Below are 24,276 nucleotides of genomic sequence, written 5' to 3' on the forward strand. Positions count from 1 at the left end.
AAAAAAAAAAAAAAAAAGCCAAGTGCATACTTGGATAACAAATTAACAACGCACATCATTAAAAAAACAGTATATAGGCATGTGTTGTGACGGGCGCCTGTAGTCCCAACTACTTGGGAGGCTGAGGCAAGAGAATTGCTTAAGCCTAAGAGTTTGAGGTTGCTGTGAGCTGTGACAGTACATCACTCTACTAAGGGTGACATAGTGAGACTTTGTCTCAAAAAAAAAATCCCCAAAAAAACAAAAAAAGCAGTATAGATCAGACTGCTGAATACAATATTTTGTTAACCATTCAAGCATATTGCTTTGTATTATATTTACTTATCAATACTTTGGAAAATTAATTAGGAAGATGAAAATTTCTTTATGTTTATGTTAAGGGCCCAGGCTGTAAATAAAGGCCTGAGGTGATCTCCACTCACTATCCGTATCTTATATCACCGTCTTGAAGGTGCTTAGACACTTGACAGTGTGGGTTCTTTTAACTTCTTTAAATTCTAAAGATTTAAACATTTTCAAAGGGTCTAGATGACTGAGTAGGCAAATTAGCTGGCATAAAATTCTAGAACATCAGAATAATTCTCAAATTTAAGGCTTCTATAATTTTCAGTGGCAGTGCAACAGTTAATGATCTTTATACAAAATTAAGAGCTAAATTAACAAAAAATATAATGAAGGTAATTACATGATAAAGACCAATAGACCATTTTAAAGATGTAAGATTTTTATCTGTATCGTCAATGAATAAATGTATTTTCTTATGTTATACACTGTATTAAAATATAGCCCAACTCTTGCCAAGAATGACTCAGTAAAAGTACTGAGATATTCATATATGAAGAATAGGAGAGAAGGTATAGTTAGCTTTATGAAAGTAAGTTGTCTCGAGCTGTACAACTGCATAGGTCCAATGTACAATTGGCCCTCCCTATCACTGGGCTCTGCATCCGTGGATTCAACTAAGTGCAGACTGAACATACTTGGAAAAAAAATTGTACCTTTACTGAATACATTTACGTTTCTTGTCATTATTCCCTAACAAGACAGTATAACAACTATTCACATAGTATTTACAATGTACCATGCATTATAAGCAATCTAGAGATGATTTACAATATAGAGAAGGATGTGTACAGTTATATGCAAACACAATACCATGCCACACTTTATATCAGAGACTCGAGCATCTGCAGATTTTAGTATCCGAGGGAGATCCTGAAACTAATTCCCCAGGAATACCAAGATGACTGCATACTATTTAACACACTGTTGTAGTAAACTGTTAGTACAGTGAATAATCACAGTATATAGTTAGCTAAACTTATTAAACTAGATAGTGTGCTCTTTTTACAGTTCCCTGGCACTGTCAATGCCAGGAACTGTGCTGTCTGAAGCTCCCTATCAATGAATTCAAAACCAGTATGAACAAAGCAATATCAATTTAGAGGCAGAACTAGTCATATCATCTGGTATATTTTTAGGTAACATTTAATTTAAATGTTTTGAATAGATTTTAGCTCTTGTTCTGGCACTCTATTTTAGGGTTATATGGATAATATCAGATTTATAGTATTCCCATAGCTAGTCTTCCTTAGAGCTCCCAATGATGAAGGCAGGTGTCGTGTGGCCACCTCTGTTATCTCTCTGCGAATTTGTATTAATCTTAGTTTGGGTCTTCCTAAAGAAATAATTGCTTATTTTCCTGTTATATGAGTAAAATAAGCTGATTTTGAAAAGATAAAGGAGTTCTCCAAAGCAAGCAGATCTTTAGTTTTTACCTTACTGTCCTCAAATAATCAAGGTACAGAATCTTCAACTAAGAATTTTAGATAAAGCTTCATAGATTATTTTTACCAAGGATTATATGGCTCTTGACTAAAGATGTTATACTAACAGCTGATACTTTACATATGCAATTGTGACTTAAAAAATAAGAGTATGCAACAACAAACTAATGTGTCTTAAATTCAGAAGTACACATTATACTTTTCAATGTCTTTGTTTCTGAAAATACCACATTTTCCTCACAGGAACAATACTGTGAAGCAAAGACTTTATCCCTGACAAAGACTGAACATCAAAAATCAAAGGTATAAATTCCATGATGCCATAAAAGCAAAACTAAAGCTTTGTAATGACCCCTACACTCCTAAAATAGTAATTACAGGACCCATCATACACAAGACATTTGCTAGTTATTACTGACTTTATCTTTATTTTACCTTAAATACAGGGTCAATGTTAAGTCATATGGATAACGTAGATACATTATAATATATAAAAACTTTTCACCCCACTCTCTTCTCATTCCCTAAAGTAAGCAGAAAATGACCATTGTTAACAACTTGAGACATTAAAAGACATCAGCTCTGAGGTGGCGCCTGTAGCTCAAGCGGTTATGGCACCAGCCACATACAACAGAGCTGGCAGGTTCGAATCTAGCCCAAGCCTGCCAAACAATGACAACTACAACTAAAAAATAGCCGGCGCTGTGGCTGGGTGCCTGTAGTCCCAGCTACTTGGGAGGCTGAGGCAAGAGAATCACTTAAGCCCAGAAGTTGGAGGTTGCTGTGAGTTGTGACGCTACAGCAGTCTACCCAGGGCTATAGCTTGAGGCTGTCTCAAAAAAGAAAAAACAAACAAAAAAAAGACATCAGCTCTTTTTCTGTGCATAAATATGTATTCATGGATGTTTTCAAAAAAGGAGAGATAGTATTATGCTATATGTATTTTTTCTACGACTTCCCTTTAAAAGACAAAACTCCCAATACATGCCTGAGAATGAATTTTCCGTGTCAGGGGACACAGATCTGTTCATTGTTTTTAGCCCTCTAGGACAGTGAGATGGCTAAGGCCAACGAGCGGGCTCTAGAGCCAGACTGCCTCGTTTTCAATTCTGGGTCTACTCCTTACTAACTGTACCACAGCCATGTTACTTTATCTATACCTTAGTTTCCTAACAGAAAAAAAAAAAAGGGTATTATTTTACCGATTCTCACCAATAGGCACCTTGCCTCCAGGTTTCTGCTATGAATAATGTGCACCAGCCCAATTAAGCTACTCTTGCTTCTATCCAGGTATTTTTTGGGGGGGGGTAGAGTGTGTGTGGGGGTGTCTTAGAATTGCTGGCTCAAAAGTAATTCACATTTAAATTTTGATAGGTCCTGCTCATTAACTTGTACTCTATAAAGGTTGAATCAATTTTTATGTTCATGCATACACACATAGTTTTTAGTGAATTTAAAAATGCTTTTGACAAAACCCAGATAATTCACGGCTTTCAAGAGAGCTGAGGAAAGTGTTGGAGAAAAAACTTTCCTCCCTAACCTAACATTAGTTTCCTATTGCTACTGTAACAAATAACGACAAAACTAATGGCTTAAAAGTCAAAAATTTATCTTGTAGTTCTAGGTGTCAGAAATCTAAAATGGGTCTGGTAGTTTCTTTTTTGAGGCCCTGGAGGAGGAAATCTGTATCCCTGTCCTTTCCAGCTTCTAGAAGCTGCGCACATTCCTTGGCTAGTAACCCCAAATCACTGACCCTGATAAGTAAATCTTCTGTGACTATGACCCTAATGCTACACTCTTTTAAGGACACTTGTGATTAAATTCCTTTCTCCTGCCCATAAGCCAGAATAATCTTCCCATATCAAAATTGTTACCTAACTCACATGCAAAGTTCTTTTAGCAATGTAAGGTAACACATTCACAATTTGGAAGGCTCATTCTGTCAATCACACCTACAAATGTTTGCTTTTTGTAAAGAGGTATCCAGTAACATTTCCTTGACTCAAGGCTTCCTGTAGCACCCTACGGAGCACAACTTCAAAAGCAATCAGAATAGTCACCTTTGAGGTTGTAGAACATGACAGCCCTGCCTTGACCTTCTACCATTACAGGTAGTCCCTGATTATAAACATCTGACTGACATATGACTGGCACATAAGAATAGAGGCTATTACAGGTAATAGGTTAATGTACCTGTTACAACTTACATACAGATGCAACTTACAGACAACCCTATAGAACTTAGCTTGTTCAGAAACCTGGGACTGCTTATACTCTGGGAGTTGTGCCCATTCTTCCAAAGCATGACAATGGAGGCTCTTTTATTATCCCTCTATATTGCAGACCTATCTTATAGCTGATCAGAGCTCCTAATATGCTTGAAACAGTGTTACTGTGCAGAGTTAATTTACTCAAATCAGAAGGAAATAAACTTGATGACTCATATACAACTATTTCAAAGTAAATTACAATTGCTTAAATCTTTTGAAATAATGAAAATAACTGTCAGACTTTCATGCAGCCACATTTATAGTAGATGCAATAATTTATCAATGAATAGATGGAGGTTGGTCAATGCAAAGCATAGTGCTCTAAACATAAAATTATTTGCAAGGTCGACAAAACTTTAAATAGCTATTCCAATTTGTTTAAAAAGTTGGGAAGTTTTTTCAGATTCAATTTCATCACTTTTTATCTATTAAGGTATAATTTCTTACTTGTAGAGTCATTTCAGAATGCTAAAATTACACTCATCAAGTTTAGATATTAGAAATGGAAGGATAAAAACAGGGAATGATCCAAGCAAGATAAAGTACAAAAAGAAGACATTTTCTGATTAAGGTTCATCTTTATGCATAATACTGGCTAGGTTCATCTTTATGCAAATGCTGACTACATGGGAAGTAAATTTTTACCGACACATTAATTCTGCCAGCTTAACTAAAGTACACTTTAAAACAAGAACTGAATATTAAAGAATTTTTAAAATTACAAATACTAACATCTTATTTGTATTATTAATACTTCTTTTACATGAAACCAAAGTAGTCTCTCCCTTTCTGGGAATGGAAGGGAACACAGATATGACACTCCTGACCTAATTGTGATAAAAGTATATACCACTGGAAAAGTGGGTTAGCATTTTAGCATTCACAAATAAATCTAGGTCAGGTCAGCATTTCCTAACTGGCCTCTTAAAATGGAAAACATGAAAATGCAAGGACAAATGTCAGCCCTCGTATGATTGTACAAACACACACATACCCCATTTGTCCAAAATAAAAGACCAGCAGTGCTTGAAAAGATTTCTGATATGCAAAAAATTTAGCATTTTCTTTTCCACATAAATGGAAACTTTGTTGCTTACTGTATGGTAGCATGACAACATACCAAACAGAGAAGCTTCCTCAGTTTACTATAAAAGCAAGAAACCAGGCTTGCTTAATGTTTAGACAATAGCACATCACTCATCTCTTCTCAGTACCAGGGGATGATAAATACTTGCATCAATGAAATAATCCAAGTATATTACTTTTGTCCTTAGATAAATTAACATGTTTCTTATCAGTTTAAACGCTTTACGTGTCCTTAATAAAATCATTTGACAAAAGTACCACAAAGGACAAAAAAGCAAATCCTGCCACGAAAAAGAGCACTTTGACTACATTATCAGGAAAAGATCAGGACTGACAGAATGGAGCAAGTTCCTATCATGGTGGACCAGACAAGGCATGAAACCTAGCTGCTCGTTAGAATCACCTGGAGCTTGAAAAGAGATCCATGCCCAGAAATTTACCTGGTCTGCGCATCTACAGTTTCTCAAAACTCCCTATGTTTTTAATTGTGATCTGGGTCACAAACGCTTTGCTAGAGGAGCAGCGTCCACGTCAGATTGCAATTAGCCTAATGCAGTGGGTTTCAAAGTGTAGTTCGTAAGTTCCTTTCATACAGTCAGAAACATGACCTTTCGGCTAAATTGTTTCATGGAATTAATGGCATTCTTGCACAGTACAAAGTGCACGAGATTTGGTGTCAAAGCTGTTAAGTTTAAGCTTTGTTATTAATAAGTAGTGTGATGATGGGCAAGTCACTTGGCTCAGTGAATCTGTTTCTTCATATGTAAAATGTAGTCAGTGATGTAGGGCTGTAACAAAACCTTGCAGGTAAAGCACCTATCAGAGTAAGTGCTTACCTGATAGAGCAAGTCCTTATTTAAATGCTGTCTATAGTTCTGGGAAACAGCAAGTTTAATCTGAACAAGGTTTAATTAATCCAATTTAAGCACAGGCTAAATGATATAAACAAGAGTTAAATTCCTAAGGCACGTTTCTGGTCACGAAACATCACCAAACTTCTAAGTAAAGACCTAAACACATCTGATATTAAACACTGAAGTACATGTGAGCTATAATACATTTAGAAAAGATTAATGAAACCAGGTAATTATTTATCAGCTCATTCTAGTTCAGAGTGGCCAGTGGCTTACCCCAGCAGTGCAGGGTTAGGGCGAGCACCAGCTGTGGTCAGGATGACAACTCATGCTCACAGGGGGCACTCACAGACACCCACGCTCGCTTACACTGGGACCATGCAGACATGCCAATGACGCGAACATCTAAGTCTTTGGGACCTGGGAGAAAAAGCCCAGGCAGACACGGGAAAAAAGTGCCAACTCTACGGACAGCGGCCTCAGCTGGGGTCTGATTTTTTTTCCTGCATCAACATTACTCCAGGACCTGCTGTATTTCCGTCCTATCCAATCAATCACCCAAGCTGGAGTGGTACTTCATTGCCACTCACTAAGTACCTCAAAATGATTTTCCTCATTATTCCTTCCTTTCGATCTGTTATTGTCAGAGCCTTGGCACTCTGACTACCTGGTTTACTGCACTTGCTTTCAAGGGGATCTCCCAGATTCTTTCTCCATTTACTGTTACCAACTGGTTTTCTAAAATGCCCCCCTGTATTTTCCTGCTCCGCAGCCTTTATCAAGTAAGCAATTAAATCCCATCTACACATAAAGTCAAGCTTACAAAAGTCAAGCTACTTTGTTTCTAGCCCACTGTTCATCATCCTACTCTACTTCTTTCTTTTCCTCTCATGATTCTTCAAGCAACTATTCAACATCAGACCTTTTGTTTCTGGCAGTTTCCTTTATCTAAAAAATAAAGAACACTGTCTCCACTCTAGCTAATGACTCCCGCCCTAACACTCTTCAACACACGAGTCAGCATTACTTCCTTGGAGATGTTTCCCAGCAGTTCCCAGGCATTATCACTCCTTCTGTGGAGTAATTTTCTACATTATCTATACTACAAGATGAGAGAAAATATTTCACACCTGTTCTGATACTAAATTTAATTATAAAATGTGGCCTATTACTCCTACTTTGCGGGATTGTGAGCATTAAACGAGAATATCTGTAAATCACTTAACATACCAAGAAGACATGCAGATAAACTTCCTCATGGTAAACCACACCAAGGATGGAAGTTGGTCATGATTCTAACCTTGTTTGCCTTAGTCTAAAGCCCATGCTCTTTCCACTACACATGTTGTCTCAGTACTTCTCCTCCATTAGACTGTGAAGTCCAAGAGCACACTTCCATCCCCAGAATCTTGTTTACTTCAAGCACTAACTCTAACTAGGGCCACAGATTAAGAGATTAAAGACTTCATCTCTAAGAATTCCACCCACAATACAGGCAATAACATATTGTTGTTTTCTGTTAAGACCTGTGCTGGAGAGAGACCAGAAGTATACACATTGACTATGGATGTCCGTATACCTACCTAAAGGGAGAAGAAGAAAATAGTAAGTGGTTAGGAAAGGCTTCCTAGAAAGAGACGATACTTGAGATAAACTTTGAAGGATGTTAGAAGCTGGGGAAAACAAGGCATTCTGAAATTTCTTAAACGTATTAATTCACAACTGATGCAATTGCTGTTTATATAAATACTGACAGTTGCAGATTAGTATTACTAATAAACATTTTTGTCCTTGAAGGGCTTTCTAAAAATGGATTGATTAAAGTACAGTTAATTTAGATTACTTAACATTACCACTGGGTTTCCTCACAAATAAACTAAAGTTTACATATAAACTCAAAAAGATACCGATACAGGAGTCTACCTTTTAATTGCTAATTTAGCCTCTTGAAACCTCACTGTGTAGCTCTGCCAAACACAATGTCCTTTTGCTATCTGAAGCTCACGGGAACAAAGTAGGAAGGGAAACTTCATCACCTGGCTTTTGTTTCTAATATCCACCCATGTCTGAATGACATATTTATATCTGAGGGCAACAAGTCACTAAGGTATCCTCACTCATGTTGGGTTACTATTTGCAACAACACGAAGATTTCTGGCATCTGGACATTACAGTAATTTTGAAACCTGGCTTCACTACCTACTGGAAGTATGATCCCAGCAAGTCAGTCCCCTTGCACTTCACTTCTTTTACCTTTAAACATCTACTAAGAAGCTGTGAGCTTGAAACAAAACAGTGCTCACAAATAGAGTTTTTCTCAACAGAGTATGCTACATAGGAAGTGCAAATAAGTGAAACGTTGTGTTACTTTTGGCAAAACAAGGATGGCAAGACAGTTTAAATACTGTTGAACTTAAACACAGTATGTGTATCTTGTTTTTAGCTATACCATGTGACAGCAGGATGATGAGCAGAGATTTATCTTTGACCTGTACCATGAGTAAAATAATTCAACTTCAGTTTCTAGAAAGATATGTAAGAATTAAGAGTGACAGTCATTCTTTTTTTTAATTGAAAAACAAGCAAATTTTTAAGTTATATTATAGTTCATTAATGACACTTTTAAGAGCAAGTATAACTTATCAGGTAGTTGGGGAAAGAAGCTGAAATAAAGAAGAATATCCTTAGCCACAGAAGGAATCATGTGCCAATGAACTGTCACTTCCTCTACCTGGTGGTAAACTTGTCCAGGGTAGAGACTGTGACTTAAGACCCAGCCATAATCAAAGAAGCTGGCATAAAGCAGGCAATGATTAATGAGTTTCTGACCAAAAACCTAAGGGTGTGTGCTGTGTGGGAATTTGCATCAGCTTCTGAGCACACATCGAGATTCTTAGGTTTGGGGAAAGGGTCGCTGCTTATTTTGAGACTGTAACAGGCACACAGTCTTTGCTCCAGAAATACAGGCAACATTTGGCATTTGGACTTTCATAAATTCACTGTCAGGGCCTGGAGTTGAGGCAGCTGGTGTTTATCTTCAGACACAAATTCATAGATTTTACTATTACCACCAACTTTACAACCGTTTTTGGCTACACTGGCTCTTTTTCTCAGTTTGGAAATGTAAGCATTTCTTCTGCTAACTTTTGTAAATTACAGTTCAAGTTTTTCTGAGGCACCTCAACTACCAAAAGAACACAAAATAACGCACATGAAAAACCTTAAAAATGAGGAAGTAGAAGGCCCCAGGCCAGACACCACTCTGAGAAATACATAAAACTCCTAGAAGAGAGAAACCCACCGGTGTAGAGCACTCCCAACTATTAAAGGTGTAGTTTACAAAACAGCATTTTTAAGGTTCAAGGAATGGTGTGGGAGAGGCCTGAAAAACTATTGATTCAAGAACTGAAGATGAGTGTGGTGCCAAAATAATGGTTAGTAAATCCCAACAAAACAATTAAAAATAATGGTGGGTTTGATCCCATAGGGAGAGTTAAGAAGACGCAAACGACTCCCCAAACACGTAAACAAAAAACTCAAAGGACGGAAGGAAACCCGAAGGTTTCCAAGAGGAAACCCCAAGAAACTCTAATGCCTTAAGGGCCAATGGCCACAGATAACCTAAGCAAACCACGGGTTAGGCCACAACAGTGCGTTTCTCCTAAACAAAGCAGGAAAGTGGCCTCTGCGGGAGAGGCGAGGCTCTCAACCTCTCGGTCTTCCTGGGACAGTCAGCCCAGATTCTCCCGGCTTAAGGCGTGCAGGGACCACATGGCTCCATGGCCGGTGCTAAACGGTCCCCGCAAGGGCTAAGCTACCAGGAGGGCTTCCCAGCCGCAGCACCCCAGGCCTCAGAACAACCCCTCAGCACTAGCCCGGACCCACAACCACTTCACGAAGCTCAGCCGCGACCCGGCAGCTCCAGTTCTTACCATAGTGAGGCCAGCAGTGCCCCAGCCACATCACCCTTCCGGGCCCAGGGCGGAAGAGGCGTGCACGCCCCGCCTACCCGCGCGCCCTTTCCTCCCGTCCGGTTGGGCTCGTTACGGCACCGCCTCCCGGGCGGCGAGACTCAGACGCGAGGATAGGCTCCTCTTTACCGGAAGAGGAGGGCTTTAGGTCGCGACTGCGGGCCTGCGGCGGTAGCCGACACTCTCATTGGCTGCGGACGTTTAATTTGCTAAAGCCGGGATTTTGCAGGAGTCCGGAAGTAGAGTCTCTGAGAGGTAGGGTCCGGAAGTGGGGCTGTCTCCTAACAGTAATCTGTTGTCCTGTTCTTTTAATCTTTTTTTGTTTGTTTGTTTGTATTTTCTTAATTTTTTGAATTCCCTGTTATTTATCTCTAGAGCTCCACAGGGCACGAATCTTCCTCAGTGTGTGAGCTCCTGCCCTTTACTTCTGGGGACTCTTGGGGATGCCGCGGTTCCCTGGCATCCTTTTACAGGGCGTGCACCTGTTGAACCTCACTTTTTAGTTTGTTGCGCTGGGCGTAAGGGATTCATGGGAATACAAAGCACTTTTGAAACGGTCCTTATTGGTTGTGGGTTTGGGAGGACATTGAATCGAGAAGATTGTGTTGAGTAGGCTTTTCGACCATTTCCCTGACATAAGCTTTGTCTCCTTCCAAACTCTACCCTTTGGTAAACTGTCGGTGGGTTCGACCCAGCGCTGGAACGTTACTAAACCCTTTGCGGTCAGGAAAGAACTTTGTGCCGTTACCTCGGGAAGGATCCGTCTTTTCAGGAGTGCAGCAGTTGATTAGGTATTCTAGAGAAATGATCAACCCGCAAAACTAATGACAAGCCAACTTTTGCTTTGACTCAGTATTAATAGTATTTAACTTTAAAAAATTTTTATACTGCCTCCCCAGGCCCTAGTTTTTCTTTATGCATTTTTCTTTCTTTTCTTTCTTTTTTTTTTTTTTTAGGAGAAACAGGCACTTTGGTGTATTTGAGTTTGCATAGTTCTTGGAATTTTTAGCAGTCAGACTTTTTTCACTCTTTGCTTTTTAAAGCAGATCAATTTTGGCAACTCTTTTGTTCCAAATGTGTGTTTTATTTTCTCTCAGGTAGCAGAGGGTTCTTTTCAGAATGTTACCAAGTTTTTATTATATGGACTTAAGTTGGATAGAGAGAAATGGAAGGTAACTCATGTGAGATTGGTTTGTGAATTGAACGAACCTTGAGACCCTTCAGTAGGGCAACACAATGATTAGAAGATTTAAGAATCTGCTACTTGTGTTTACAGTGTTAAATGCTGCACACAATGGTTTTTGTTTTAAACCATAACTAACTTGAATTTTTAGTTCATTGTACTGAATTGTCAAGAGTTGGTCAAATATACAAATTAGCAAGTATTGACTGTGAACTCTTGCTTTATTGGTGGGATCATTAGATTGCAGCATAGAAACAAAGATGGTCTGTTCCTTTAAGGATTTTAATGGGGATGAGGAAGAATGGAATAAGAAATGTGTAAAAGTATACAGTATTCTACATCTAATGACAAAAGTCATTTAATGCACTCTCTTGTAATTGTCTTACATTATACCTTATAAGTTTGCCATTCAAATTACACAAAAATGGTTTAGTTAGGAAAGTTGTGTAACTTAACAAAAGTGGCTTTTGAGTAATATGTCTACAGGTATTATAACTGTCTTTGCTTTCATGTGGAGATTCTCTTGTGACAGTGACACTTCAGAGTAATCCTTCTCTATGAAGCTATGTTTCAGGCTACCTGTGAAAAGCATCGAGAAGCTGAGGCTATTAGAGATCAATTGATTTGCTATATTTATGGACTATAACTAATGTTAGGCTATGATTTCTTATGTACTTGAGGTTCAAAATAGTATAGAACAATGTTTGCCGTTTATTTTTAAGTTATCCATAGAGAAACACAAGCACCAATAGATGAGGCTGAACATATATATATGTATAATGTTTATTGTATTTTTGTACAATATCAAACAAAGTTAATCTGATAGGAGATTTGGGGAGGAAGATGGTAGGTGGTTGAGCTTCAGGGTTTTTAAGCACATAAACCCCCCTGCTTTTGGTTTTCACTGACAGTGAATTAGTTTGAGTACCATCTTATATCACTGTTTCAAGTCTTACTGGCAGCTCTGCTGTGAATTCTCATTTCAAACCATTCAGATCATTTTCTTACTAAAAATTAAAACTTGACTGTGTCATTTCTTTCTTTATTTCAAAATTACCATCTCTCTTGCATCTAAAAGAATATTTCCAACTTTGGTTTCATGGATTTTTTAGACATGTATGTAAATATAGTGAATATTTATATTTTTCTGTGGAATGACTACACAGGTTTCTCATTGTTATTGAGGAGTAAATGAGTTAATACGAGTAAACCATAGAGCCAAGTGTTTGGCATACGGCAAGCACTCAGAAAGTGTTGACTATTATTGTGTGGGTGGGTTTCTCATTCACTAAATTAGAAGTCCCCAGACAAGAGAGAATAGTGTATAATGGAGGAATGACCTGTATACATTCGGAATTAAGCATAGCAGTCCTTCATTCAAGATTTTGATTTCCACAGTTTCCATTACCTGTAGTCAACTATGATCTGAAAATATTAATTGGAAAATTCCAGAAATAAACAAGTGAGAAGTTTTAAATGGTGGGCCAATCTGAGTAGTGATGTAATCTTGTGCTGTCCCACCCCATCCTGCTGGGTGGTGAATCATCCCTTTGTCCCACTTATCCCTGCTGTACACGTACGTATATGCTGCCCACCTGCCAGTCATTTAGTAACTGGCTTGGTTATCAGATCCACTGCAAAAGTATTGCAGTGCTTATGTTCAAGTAATTCTTACTTTACTTAAAAACACCTTGAAAAGGCAAGAGTTGCCATGCTAGTAATTTGGATATACCAAAGAGAAGCTGTAAAGTGTTTCTTTTAAGTGAAAAAGTGAAAGTTTTTGATTTAATGAGGAAAGAGAAAAAAAAATTGTTAAGGCTGCTGAGATCTTATGGCAAGAATAAATCTGTGAAATTGTAGAGAAGGAAAAAAATTCATACTAGTTTTCCAGTTTCAGGTCTAACTGCAAAAATTATGCCCACAGTGTGTGTGAGGTGCTTAATTAAGATGAAAAAGGCATTAAATTCCTGAGCAGAAGACACGAACAGAAACATGTTCTGATGCCAGCAACTGGGTTCAGAAGTAACTGGTTTCAGGCCTCCGCTAGAGGTATTAGAACCTATCCCACTCAGATAAGGAGTGAGCTATTGTAAAAGAATTTTGGATTCAGTTTATACTGTATTTATACCACCAGACCACTTTCTCCCCATTTTCTCTTTTTACTTTGTGATAGTGTTGATGGTTCCTTTTACATTACTTACCTTTTCTCAAAAGTCAGTGGTTCTGCTTGTTTTCTCTGATCCTACACTACCCTCCGTAGCCTGATGTCCAGGTTCTTGGTGTTCTAGTGTTTGTCCTTTTTCTCTTTCTTCCTCTTTTTCTTTCTCTTCCCCTATGACTTCTGAAGTAAGACTGACATGGGGATTAAAATTAATGAAATTGTATTGTGTTAGGGATTTTTGTTAAATAAGTAGATTTTTATCTGTTCTTGTCACAAAAGCAGTAACTATGAGAGATGATGGATGTTTATCTAGTATTTTACTATGTATATGCGTCCCATAGCGTCGTGTTGTAAACCTCAAATATACATAATAAAATTTATTTTAAAAAAGAAGTTGCACCCAGGATAAGAGAGTTTTGTTTGATCCATGTGTTGTTTCTTTCACTTAAGAAATGCTCCTCTTAACCTTTCTCCATTTAATTGCTCTTCTCTGCAACAAAAATCCCCTTAATGAATCCTCTTAATCCTCTCTATGCTCCCTATCCCAGTTCCTCTTGTCTTACTGTTTCTTGAGCTTACTCCAACATGCTCTCACTCCTGCACTGCACCAAGGTGCTCTCGTGAGTGTCCCTAGTCATCTCGAGGTGTTGGTCGTTCTCCACATCATATTTGATGCACCAGTAACTCTGGACACAGTTCATCACTCGCTGCTCCACGACGTGTTTTCTTCACTGATTCCAGTACACCTTACACTCTTGGTTTTCCTTCTACCTCTTTGGGTGTGTCTGCTCCGTCTCTTTTGCTGTATCCTAGTCTTCTCAGTCCTTTATTAACGAAGTACTCTAGGGTTTAATCCCAGGTTCTAAAACATGTGCCTTGAGGGTACTACTCAGTAGGTTTTGTTTGAACGAACTTGACTGGGTATTTGGATTTGTAATTCCTAATCTGCAGTCTGAAGTGCTGAATTATTTATCATTTTCATGTATTTTCTTGTTTCTAAGCTTTTTCTCGTGCAGACCCTCTGCCTGCAATACCCTTTCTTAGCTTTTTACTTTTTGCCTCTTCATTTCTCCTTTAAAATTCATATTAGATATAGGTCAAAGAAGCCTTCCCTAAAACATCAGGCTGGGTTAAGGGCTGCATTTCAAAGGCGCTCCAACCTTGCCTCTGTACTTTATCAGATTGTATTATACTTTGGGTGTCTCTGTCATTCAAAAAGAATCACTATATCACTAAAGACCTGGGAATGTGTCTTAATCATCTTTAGAATGTCAAAGTTTGACACATAGGAAATAATCGATGAATGTTTTAATGCACTAATATGGCCAAAGATATTCAGCCATGAAGTGTAGCTTTTGGGGGCATGAGTGGGGGGATAGAGTCTCACTCTGTTGCCCTGGGTAGAGTGCTGTGGTGATATTATTGCTCACAGTAACCTCAAACTCTTGGGCTCAAGAGATCCTCCTACCTCAGCCTCCTAAAGCATAGTTTTGATTTCAAGTTGGTGTCTTCTGAGTATAAAATCAATGCTATATTTATTATATCTTGATTCCTAGGAAAAAAGGTAACAGTCTTTAAAATAATAGAAAGACACTGTGTCCTTTTTTACAATTAGGAGGTAGTTAATGCATTTTTTAGGCTTAGTTAATTTGCTGCTTGTAGTGAAGCTGTCCAGTACAGAAGAGAAAGTAAGTTGTGCTTTTTTGCCAAGGGCATTGGCTGAAGTCATTGATTAGGGGACTATTGTAGTCAGCACATTTTTAATGTTGATGAAATTAGGCTCTTTTGGAGAGAAAAGCCCTATTGACACTTGTATTGCCAAAAAGAAGAAATAGAATTCTGAGTTGCTCATGAGGCATTCAAATTTTTGCTAGCTGCCATTACTACCAGAAGCTTTATCTTAACTTTTACTTGTGTACCATCTGGAAAACCCAGGGTGTTTATAAGATAATGCAGAGATTTTCTTTCAATAATGTGGAAATTTGCTCCTAAGATTAATTTGTTAACGTGATCTTTGACACTTTCCACAAAATTTAGGTAAATTAATTTTGCATTTAAAATATTTAATCTGGCTGGATACCTGTAGCTCAGCAGCTGGAGTGCTGGCCACATGCATCAGGGCTGGCAGGTTAGAACCTTGCCCAGGCCTGCCAAACAACAGCTCTACAACAAGAAAATAGCCGGGCATTGTGGCGGGCACCAGTAGCCCCCAGTTACTCAGGAGGCTGAGGCAAGAGAATTGCTTAATCCCAGGAGTCTGAGATTGCTGTGAGCTGGAAAGCCACGATGCTCTACCAAGGGTGTCAAAGTGAAACTGTCTCAAAAAAAAAGAAAGAAAATCATTGATATAGAGTAGTTTCCTTTACTCATTTTCTTCGCTTTAAATAAAAACTTCGATTTTTGGCGATGCCCGCAGCTCAGTGGGTAGGGTGCTGGCCACATAAACCATGGCTGGTGGGTTTGAGCCTGGCTCTGGGCCAGCTAAACAACAATGACAACTGCAACCAAAAAAATAGCCAGGCACTGTGGCAGGTGCTCGTAGTCCCAGCTACTTGGGGCGCTGAGGTAAGAGAATTGCTTAAGCCCAAGAGTTTGAGGTTGCTGTGAGCTGTGACAGCAAGGACCTCTACTGAGGTCCTATTTTTAGATTGTGCCTGTGGTCCTATTTTTTAGGATGTGCCTGTGTTCTCAGGTAAGATGTTGAATTTTGAGGCGAAAACATTGGACTTCTTAGTAACTTTTATAAACTTGGACAAATACTTTACTATGTAATGAAGACTTGAACCTTTGTTTTCAATAGACATTTATATTAGGATTTTTTTTCTAGAACTGTTAGGGCCTTTTGCAAAATACTCAGCAGTTGTCTTTTTGAACCACTTATTACTAGTTATTTATCCTGTGATAATAACAATGTTGTCAGTGTTTTATTTATCCAAAATAAATAAATAAATAAATAAATAATAATGTTTAATCCTAGACACTGACCCAGGTTTCCTGACTACTCTTTGTGATTGGCATTCTGAATTCAGACTGTCTTCTGAATGATATTAATGTTGCAGGTGATAAACAAATGTTCTATATCTTCACTTGCCTTTTAGGACTGACAACAAAGGAAATAGTTTATAGATTCTAAAAGGTCTTTGGAATTAATTAACGGGTTTGAAAATGATACTTCTGCTTGGGATTAAATTAAGTAATCAAAAATTACTTAATTACTCCAACTGTTACTTGGAGGACACTGTGTCCTGAATTTGTGTGTCATTCCAGAGCTTTGCTATCCCTACAGAAGTGACCAAAATGTTTACTTAGCAGAGTTTAACTTGATCTTTGTGTTAGAGGATGCTATTAGCTTACCTGTTATTTTATCAGAGCGGTGACTGAGAATTTTATTGGGTAAAGAAGGACCTTGCTTAACTGCAACAGAAATAAGTGGCTGCTAAGAAATAGATGTAGCCAGTTTTGAAAGTTGACAAAGTCTTGGCAGTATCAATATTGCCCTGCTGAGACATGTCAATATTTACAGTACAATTTGGAAGTTGCTAAGTTCCTGTTTAAGAAATGTGACCCTAGCATCGAACGTAGTATATCAATAAATAAGGAACATGTCCAAACGAACAGCTGCTCAGAGAAAATAGAATTGCATCTGTCTAAACTTTGGGGTACTTAAAAAGTTAAAGTTTAAAAGTTTATGATATTTCTTTGCTGATTGCTTGTGTAATATAGCATGCTAATACAGTTCCATGTATGGCTTTAACTTTAGTGTTTTTTAAAAATGACAACATAATTGTTATTTATAACTTTGTAAGTTCATTGTGGTATGATGCTTGTCAATAAATTGGCTAAAAAAACTTGCCTAATATTGTGTTTAGGAACCAGTCCCTCCCCTCATTTTAAACATTGTTTTTAAAGAGAAATTGGTTCAAGTCATGACTTAGACATTAATTTCAGGAAATAAAGTTTGTGTTCTGAGAACTTCCTAAACAGTAATAGAGAACTTGTAAGTTTTTGAAGTTTGGTTGTGAGGAGGAAATCTGACCTAATTATTTTCATCTGACAACTAGGTGTCAGAAGAAAATCTGTGGAGTAAAGAGCAAGTAAAATTGATGTGTTTGGTTGAATATCACAGATTACCACTGTTAATGCCCACATGAATATCGCTCTCATTTAACGAAGAGCATTTTGACGCAAAATAGATAAGCTTGTTTATGAAGTTATTGGAACCACACAATCTTACATCTGTTTTGCAGACTTCAGTAGAAAGTTAAACTTAACATTCTTTGAATGTAAGTCACCAATCTTAACAACATAAAATGTATATTGGGACTTGTTTTCTCTTTGCTTCTCTTTTATGATAGCAGAGATTGATGACTTTTATATAGTAATTAAATAATTTAACCATTTCATGATGTTGTGTTTATATTGTAACGAATGGATGAAAAATGCAATTGAGAGCATACGTGTATATGCTGTCAGAAGCTACCTTTGTTTCTATAAATATCTAGATAAGCAAGAGAAAACAAACTTGCTTTTAGGCTTATAAAAGGCTCTGCACCTATTCTTTTCAGATGTATTAATCAAAACTAGAAGAGAAAGTCATACAGTTTTAAAACATTGATTGAATTATTTTTTAGAATGTGCCTGTGTTCTCAGGTAAGATGTTGAATTTTGAGGCGAAAACATTGGACTTCTTAGTAACTTTTATAAACTTGGACAAATACTTTACTATGTAATGAAGACTTGAACCTTTGTTTTCAATAGACATTTATATTAGGATTTTTTTTCTAGAACTGTTAGGGCCTTTTGCAAAATACTCAGCAGTTGTCTTTTTGAACCACTTATTACTAGTTATTTATCCTGTGATAATAACAATGTTGTCAGTGTTTTCAAAATGTCTTATGCTTTAGATTTGGTAAGATCATCAGTATATTAACGTGATCAGGTAAAACTTTCTGTTGAATATTATGAACTTAATATAATGTTTCTTCATGTGTAGTTGTACTGGTGGAATAGACCCATACTTTCACCTTTTTGTAAGTACTATGAGATAATTGAGGGTAAGAGAATTAAATGATTTGGTGAAGTCCACAAAACCGGTGATTAATAATAGTTTATACTGAAGTTGTCTGATTCTAGAGCCTGATGCAGGGTAGATTAATCAAAAGGGAATTTCTTGGCTTTGTAGCTAGAACATCCATGGTTGGATCTGGATTCTGGTGCAGCTGGAGTCACATCTGACCTGTTGTCCACCACTGAATTCTGCTTTCTGCTGTGTTGATTTTGTTTTTAGTTCCAGGCTCATAACATCCTAACACCAAATTTCATAAAGTCTACATCCTTTTTAATGAAAATAGAAAAATAGAAGTCTTTTCTTTTTGAGACAGACTTTCAATCAGCTTGGGTAGAGTGCTATGACATCCTAACTTACAGCAACCTCAAACTCTTGGGCTCAACCCTTCTTGCCTCCGCCTCCCAAGTAGCTGGGACTATAGGCGCCTGCCACCATGCATGGCTAGTTTTTCTTTGTTTAATAGAGACAGGGTCTTACTCTTGCTCAGGCTGGTCTAGAACTCCTGAGCTCAGGCAGTCCACCTGCCTCAGCCTTCCACAGTGCTAGCATTACAGGTGTGAGCTACCGCACCTGGCCTAAAAATAGAAGTCTTGATATTGAACCTCATTAATCTTAGTTGTCCTAACTTGAATCATATGGTCATCTCTGAATCAATCATTGGAGATTAGAGTGTGTGCAAAGCCTTTGGGCTGAATAGCAGAGATGGGAGTTATTAGAAGCTTTGTTACCAGAGGCAGGGGAAGTCTGTGTCAGATGGCAAAGTCAACAAATTCTCTTTAAATGTTGGGTGAATGAATACTTAGACCTGAAATGGTGGGCAGTGGGCCATAACATTGATAGCACTCTTTGAGTAATGTTTTGAGATAGCTGATGATGGTAAATTCTGTATTTGACATCTTGGGTGTGTATGTTTTTGAGAAACTAGAAAGGAACAGTATAAGCTAGAGTCATTCAAATTAGTACAAATTAAATGAAATCGAACATTTGAATTAGGCCCACTTATTATGTGCAAGGGACTGTAAAATATGTATTTGATTCATATTGGTTAGGTCAAAAATCTAAGATTGTGCGATTTTAATGATATTGTACAACATGGGCAATTTTAGAGAACATCAGCATTCTTATTATTTTTGTTTCTTTACAGTTATTACATATAATAATTGAATATACATATGAAGTAGTTCATATGTTGACTATTTTGTAATATTAGTTTTTACATGTCTTGGTTTTAAAAGCAACCTATTAAACTTTACTCTTCTTATTAAAATATAACTAGTAAATATTAAAATTATTTTTAGTTGACTATAAAATATTTTTCATCCTTAGTATCTTGGATATAATGTGCCATAGCAAAATTTACCAGTGCGCTATTATACCAGTGTTCTTGGTATAATGCTTATAGATAGGAATATTTACTAAAAAGCTAATACTGAATTCTATGTATTTTTTAGATAGGCTTCTAAGTTTTGAAGCATTAAATTATATAATATTTAAGAATAAAATTTTAGGTGAGGCGTGGTGGCTTATGCCTTAATCCTAGTACTCTGAGAGGCTGAGGAGGGTAGATTGCCTGAGTTCAAGTCCAGCTTGAGCAAGAGTGAGATCTGTCTCTAAAAAATGGCTGGACATTAGGCAGGCACCTGTAGTGCCAGCTACTTGGGAGGCTGAGGCAAGAGGATCACTTGAGCCCAAGAGTTTGAGGTGACCTATGATGTCATGGCACTATACAGGGGGGACAAAGTGAGACTGTCCCCAAACAAAAAAAGAGTACATTTTTGGTAGATTCCTCTTCCTCCTCTTCCTTCTTCCTTTTCCTTTTTCCTCCTCCTCCTCCTTTTTTTTTTTTTTTAACAAATTCATCCTCCAATGAATATAATCAGCCTGATGGTCAAATCACAATAATTGAAAACTCTTTTTTAGTACATTTTATTATGGAAAATTCCAAATATATACAAGTGCAGAGAGAATAATGGATTTCTCTGTAGGGATAGGTGATGGCAGCTGGCACCGTAGTTATCAAATCATGTCCCATCTCATTTCATTTCTATACTACTCAGCCTTCACTCTTCTTTTCTGAATTACTTTAAAGCAAATCCCAGACATCATATCATTTAATCTGTAAATGTTGTAATATGTTTCTCTAGAAAGTAAGGACACTTTAAAAAACATAGCCACAATTCTAGTAATACACCTTTAAAAATTAATAGTAATTCCTTAATAACATCAAATACTTAATGTCTTTATATTTCTTAAATTACCTGATAGATTCTAAGTTTGTTGGTTGAATTTTAATTTAAAGAAAGACTATAAATTGCAGTTGTTTATAGCTTTTTTTTTGGAGTTTTTTGGCTGGAGCTGGGTTTGAACCTTCCATCTCGGGCATATGGGGCCTGCGCCCTACTCCCTTGAACCACACATGCCACCCAGTTGTTTATAGCTTTTAAGTGTCTCCAAATCTGTATATTCCAAACTCCCAATCTCTTTTACATGTAAACTTATTTGTTGAGGAAACTGGGTGTATTGTCCCCTGGAGTGTCCCGCAGTCTAGATTTTAAAGATTGCATCCTTTTAGTATCATTTCACATGTTTCTCCATCCCTTGTATTTTCTATATTAGTTAGATTCAGTGCTTTATTGCACCAGTGTTCTTGGTATAATGGTTATTAGACAGGATATTTCACTACTATGGGGTGGCCAGTCATCCTGTTTTCCTGAGATTGAGAGATTTCTTAGGACCTGAAAATTCCAGTTTTAAAACTAGGAAAATCTCAGGAAAACGTAGGTGGTTACCAATTATCAAAATTGCTGGGATTTAATTCTGACAAGGTTTAATTAGATTCATGTTGGTTTTTATTCTATTTTATAGCATGAGTATATTATAGATAGTGGTATGGAGAGAATTTATGGGTTTTACTAAGGAAACATATTTAGGCCATTGGGTTATGAGTTCTTTTCTATTTATACTGCAAAATGCAGTAAGTTTGATTTTGAGACAGAATTTGTATCAGGAAAAAAAAGAAGTCAGAATGTTGAAAATAACTTAGACTTAGAAATTGTGCCTGGGAAATAAATATGTAATTCTATATTAGCTATATAAATCCTCATGTGCTGTTTATAACTGCTACTATCTTTTGAACCATCTGAAACTGCTATTTCGTAGGTTAAAAATTGTTAAATATTGGTAATTTTATATGGTTCCTAAGTATTTCAGTATAGGTGATAGTTGATTACATAGCACCAACAATTGAGGGTGTGTCACAGATGTTTTTTCCTTTTCTGTGGCTCTCATTTATGTTGTTGTTAAATATTGGTAATTTTATATGGTTGCTAAATATTTCTGTATAGGTGACAGTTGATTACATAGCACCAACAATTGAGGATGTGTCACAGATGTTTTTTCCTTTTCTGTGGCTCTCATTTATGTTGTACCCAATCTTATCATTCATCCCCTTGTTTGTCATAAAAAACAGACAAATTAATGGTACAGTTGTAAGTAAATGGTAGGTTTGTGGGGGGAAAAGTACAGTGCAAGTCTTGTTCCTTTTTAGTACAAGTGCTTTTAGTTATATTTCAGTTCTGAGTAACACGTTTTTTTTCAAGTAGAAAAGACTGTATGTAAGCTTAATTGATGGTATTTTCATAGGAACACCCTCAGCCTTCTGGAATTAAAGTAGAAGAGAAGTGTCAAAAATTTCAAGGCTGAAGAAATTATAATTACTAAGTTCTTATCAAAAAAAGATTGTTGCTTAGTTAACGCTGTATTTCAGGTACTGTCTTATCTCTTCAGTTCTGTTAAGTGTCATTCTCACTTGAAACTGCAATTAGAACTAAAGTACTCTTGTGACAGCACAGAAAGTTTCTAAAACGGTAAGTGTATTCGCATCCTTTCTGCCAAGGTTATTTGTAAGCACCTTTGGCCATTGGATGAATGCATGTATGAAGAAAGTCATAGCCTTAGAACTTTGGGTTGAATTTTACAGGCATTTTGGAACTGGGTAGTAGACTGTATGTGGGAAATCTATTCATTCATCAAATCATTTTATTGCTTTTTAATGCCCATTTCATAGGGTAAGAGTAAAATAAGGAGAGGAAATGAAATTAAATGAATCACTGAAACTAATGATTATTAATGGTGTTTGAAAAGATAAGCAGGGGTAATTAGAAGTAATGTGGTATTTGAAATGGCAGCAAGTGGCATTACAGTCATGAGAGATAACTGAGAATGGACTGTGACCTTAGCAGAGATGCCTTATTTTTAAGGCTTATTTTAGAGTTCCAGTACTTTACAACTGAAGCGTCAGATTAATTTAATGTCTTTCTTGAACCTCAGCTTCAGGTTACTGAACAAGATTATGTTAACAGTTGTAACTATATTTTACTACTATGGGGTGCCAGTCATCCTGGTTTTCCTGAGATTGTTCCTAGGACCTGAAACGTCCAGTTTTAAAACTAGGAAAATCTCAGAAAAACTTGGACAGGTGGTTACTTTACTTTCATTTTCAAAATTGCTGGGATTTAATTCTGACATGTTTAGGAAGGTATTTAATAATTCTGTAAATTCTGTACACTTAAAAGTTTAGAAAATTCTAAGCTGAATATATTATTTCAGGAAAGCACTGTTTTTCTAATAGAAGCTTGATAGAAACTGGATATTGTTGTGTTAATTGTTTTGGAAATTCAAAGGCAAATTGATTTTGTGTCATTTAAAAAAATCTTAATTTACCCTTTGGTAATATCAACTAGTAAGTAGATGCAGTTATTAATGATGAAAATACTGAGAATAAACTATTAATTGAAAACATACTGAATGTCGAAAGTCTGATAAAAAGATAAATGTGAACAATCATCGTACTAAGCAAATAAGAAATAGTCCTTTTCCTTGCGCTTACTTTTTCTAAATTGTTATGTGATGTTTGTCTTGTCAGAAGTGAATATCATAGTGGTTGTTGGCATAAATCTTTCTTTTCTTTTTATCTAGCAATCATATATATAACATGATCAGACTTAAAAATCTGTCACCACACTTTTGATTTGCAATTTACATTTTTCTTTTCCTCTTTTAGGAAAAAAATATAAGGTCAAACAAAATAATGTGACCAGGAATCTAATTACAGACCATTAACAGCATGGGCCGCGTGCTGATCTTTATTCTGAACTCACTTTAGGTATCAGCATACTTTTCTCAACAAGGGGGCACTTAAGTTAATTGCTTCATTAGAAACATGCATTTAGCCCTTTCTGATCTGTAAGTACAACTCCTTGGCAGGGCTGCAGAAGTTTGAACACCTGCAGCCCGAGCAGCTTGAAAAGAAGCCATAATTTAGCATAAAGGAAAATAAAAGAAGCTCAAGTTCAAAATGGTGTTATCAATGATATAGTGTTGTAACTAACTTGAGCTGACCTAAGAGAGTTGGCTTCCACACTGCTGCTTATCAGCATCCAAAAGGGCATACAAAATTCTTTGTAAACTAATTTAAAAAGGTGTCTTGTTTATTCAGAAGCTACTGTGAATGACATTTGTTCAGACCGTAGATCACATCAATTGCATACCAGCCAACAACTTATTTCTCTTCTAAAAGAGAGGCCAAGTATCAAAGACACAAAGTACTAAAGATAAGCTTCTCAATTCTCAACTGTTCTGAACTCTCAATAAAGCTACTGATGTACAAATTGGGGTGGGACCCAACTGTTTCCACCTGCAGGCTTGTCTTAGATCCTTGGCTCTGGCTTGGGAGAGGTGCTGATACTAGTGTGACCTTTAGTACCCTTAGAAAACAAAACACAGTCTTTCTTATAGCCCTAATCAATCAGTCCTTCTGAAGAGGGTTCCACCCCCTTTCTTCAAGTAGTCTTGGGGCAAAAAACTGTGGCTGACTACTCCCATTTACAGGGCTGAT

The 24,276-nt window shown here is 37.0% G+C and overlaps 2 protein-coding genes across 2 annotated transcripts in view; one reads left to right on the top strand and one right to left on the bottom strand.

Moving 5' to 3' along the window:
• TMEM167A (transmembrane protein 167A) overlaps positions 1–10,105 on the bottom strand; it is a 29,309-nt gene extending 19,204 nt beyond the window's left edge. The window contains exon 1 of the mRNA XM_012802758.2: positions 9,930–10,105. Within this exon, the coding sequence (XP_012658212.1) occupies positions 9,930–9,932 (3 nt within the window). The 5' untranslated portion in view covers positions 9,933–10,105. The remainder of the gene's footprint in view (positions 1–9,929) is intronic.
• A 95-nt stretch (positions 10,106–10,200) lies between these two features.
• XRCC4 (X-ray repair cross complementing 4) overlaps positions 10,201–24,276 on the top strand; it is a 260,516-nt gene continuing 246,440 nt past the window's right edge. Inside the window, exon 1 of the mRNA XM_012802756.2 lies at positions 10,201–10,223. The gene's annotated coding sequence lies outside the window, so the exon portion shown is untranslated. The remainder of the gene's footprint in view (positions 10,224–24,276) is intronic.

The sequence above is a fragment of the Otolemur garnettii genome, unplaced genomic scaffold (genome assembly GCF_000181295.1).
Source record: "Otolemur garnettii isolate 467f Iridium unplaced genomic scaffold, OtoGar3 scaffold00017, whole genome shotgun sequence".
Lineage (NCBI taxonomy): Eukaryota > Metazoa > Chordata > Mammalia > Primates > Galagidae > Otolemur > Otolemur garnettii.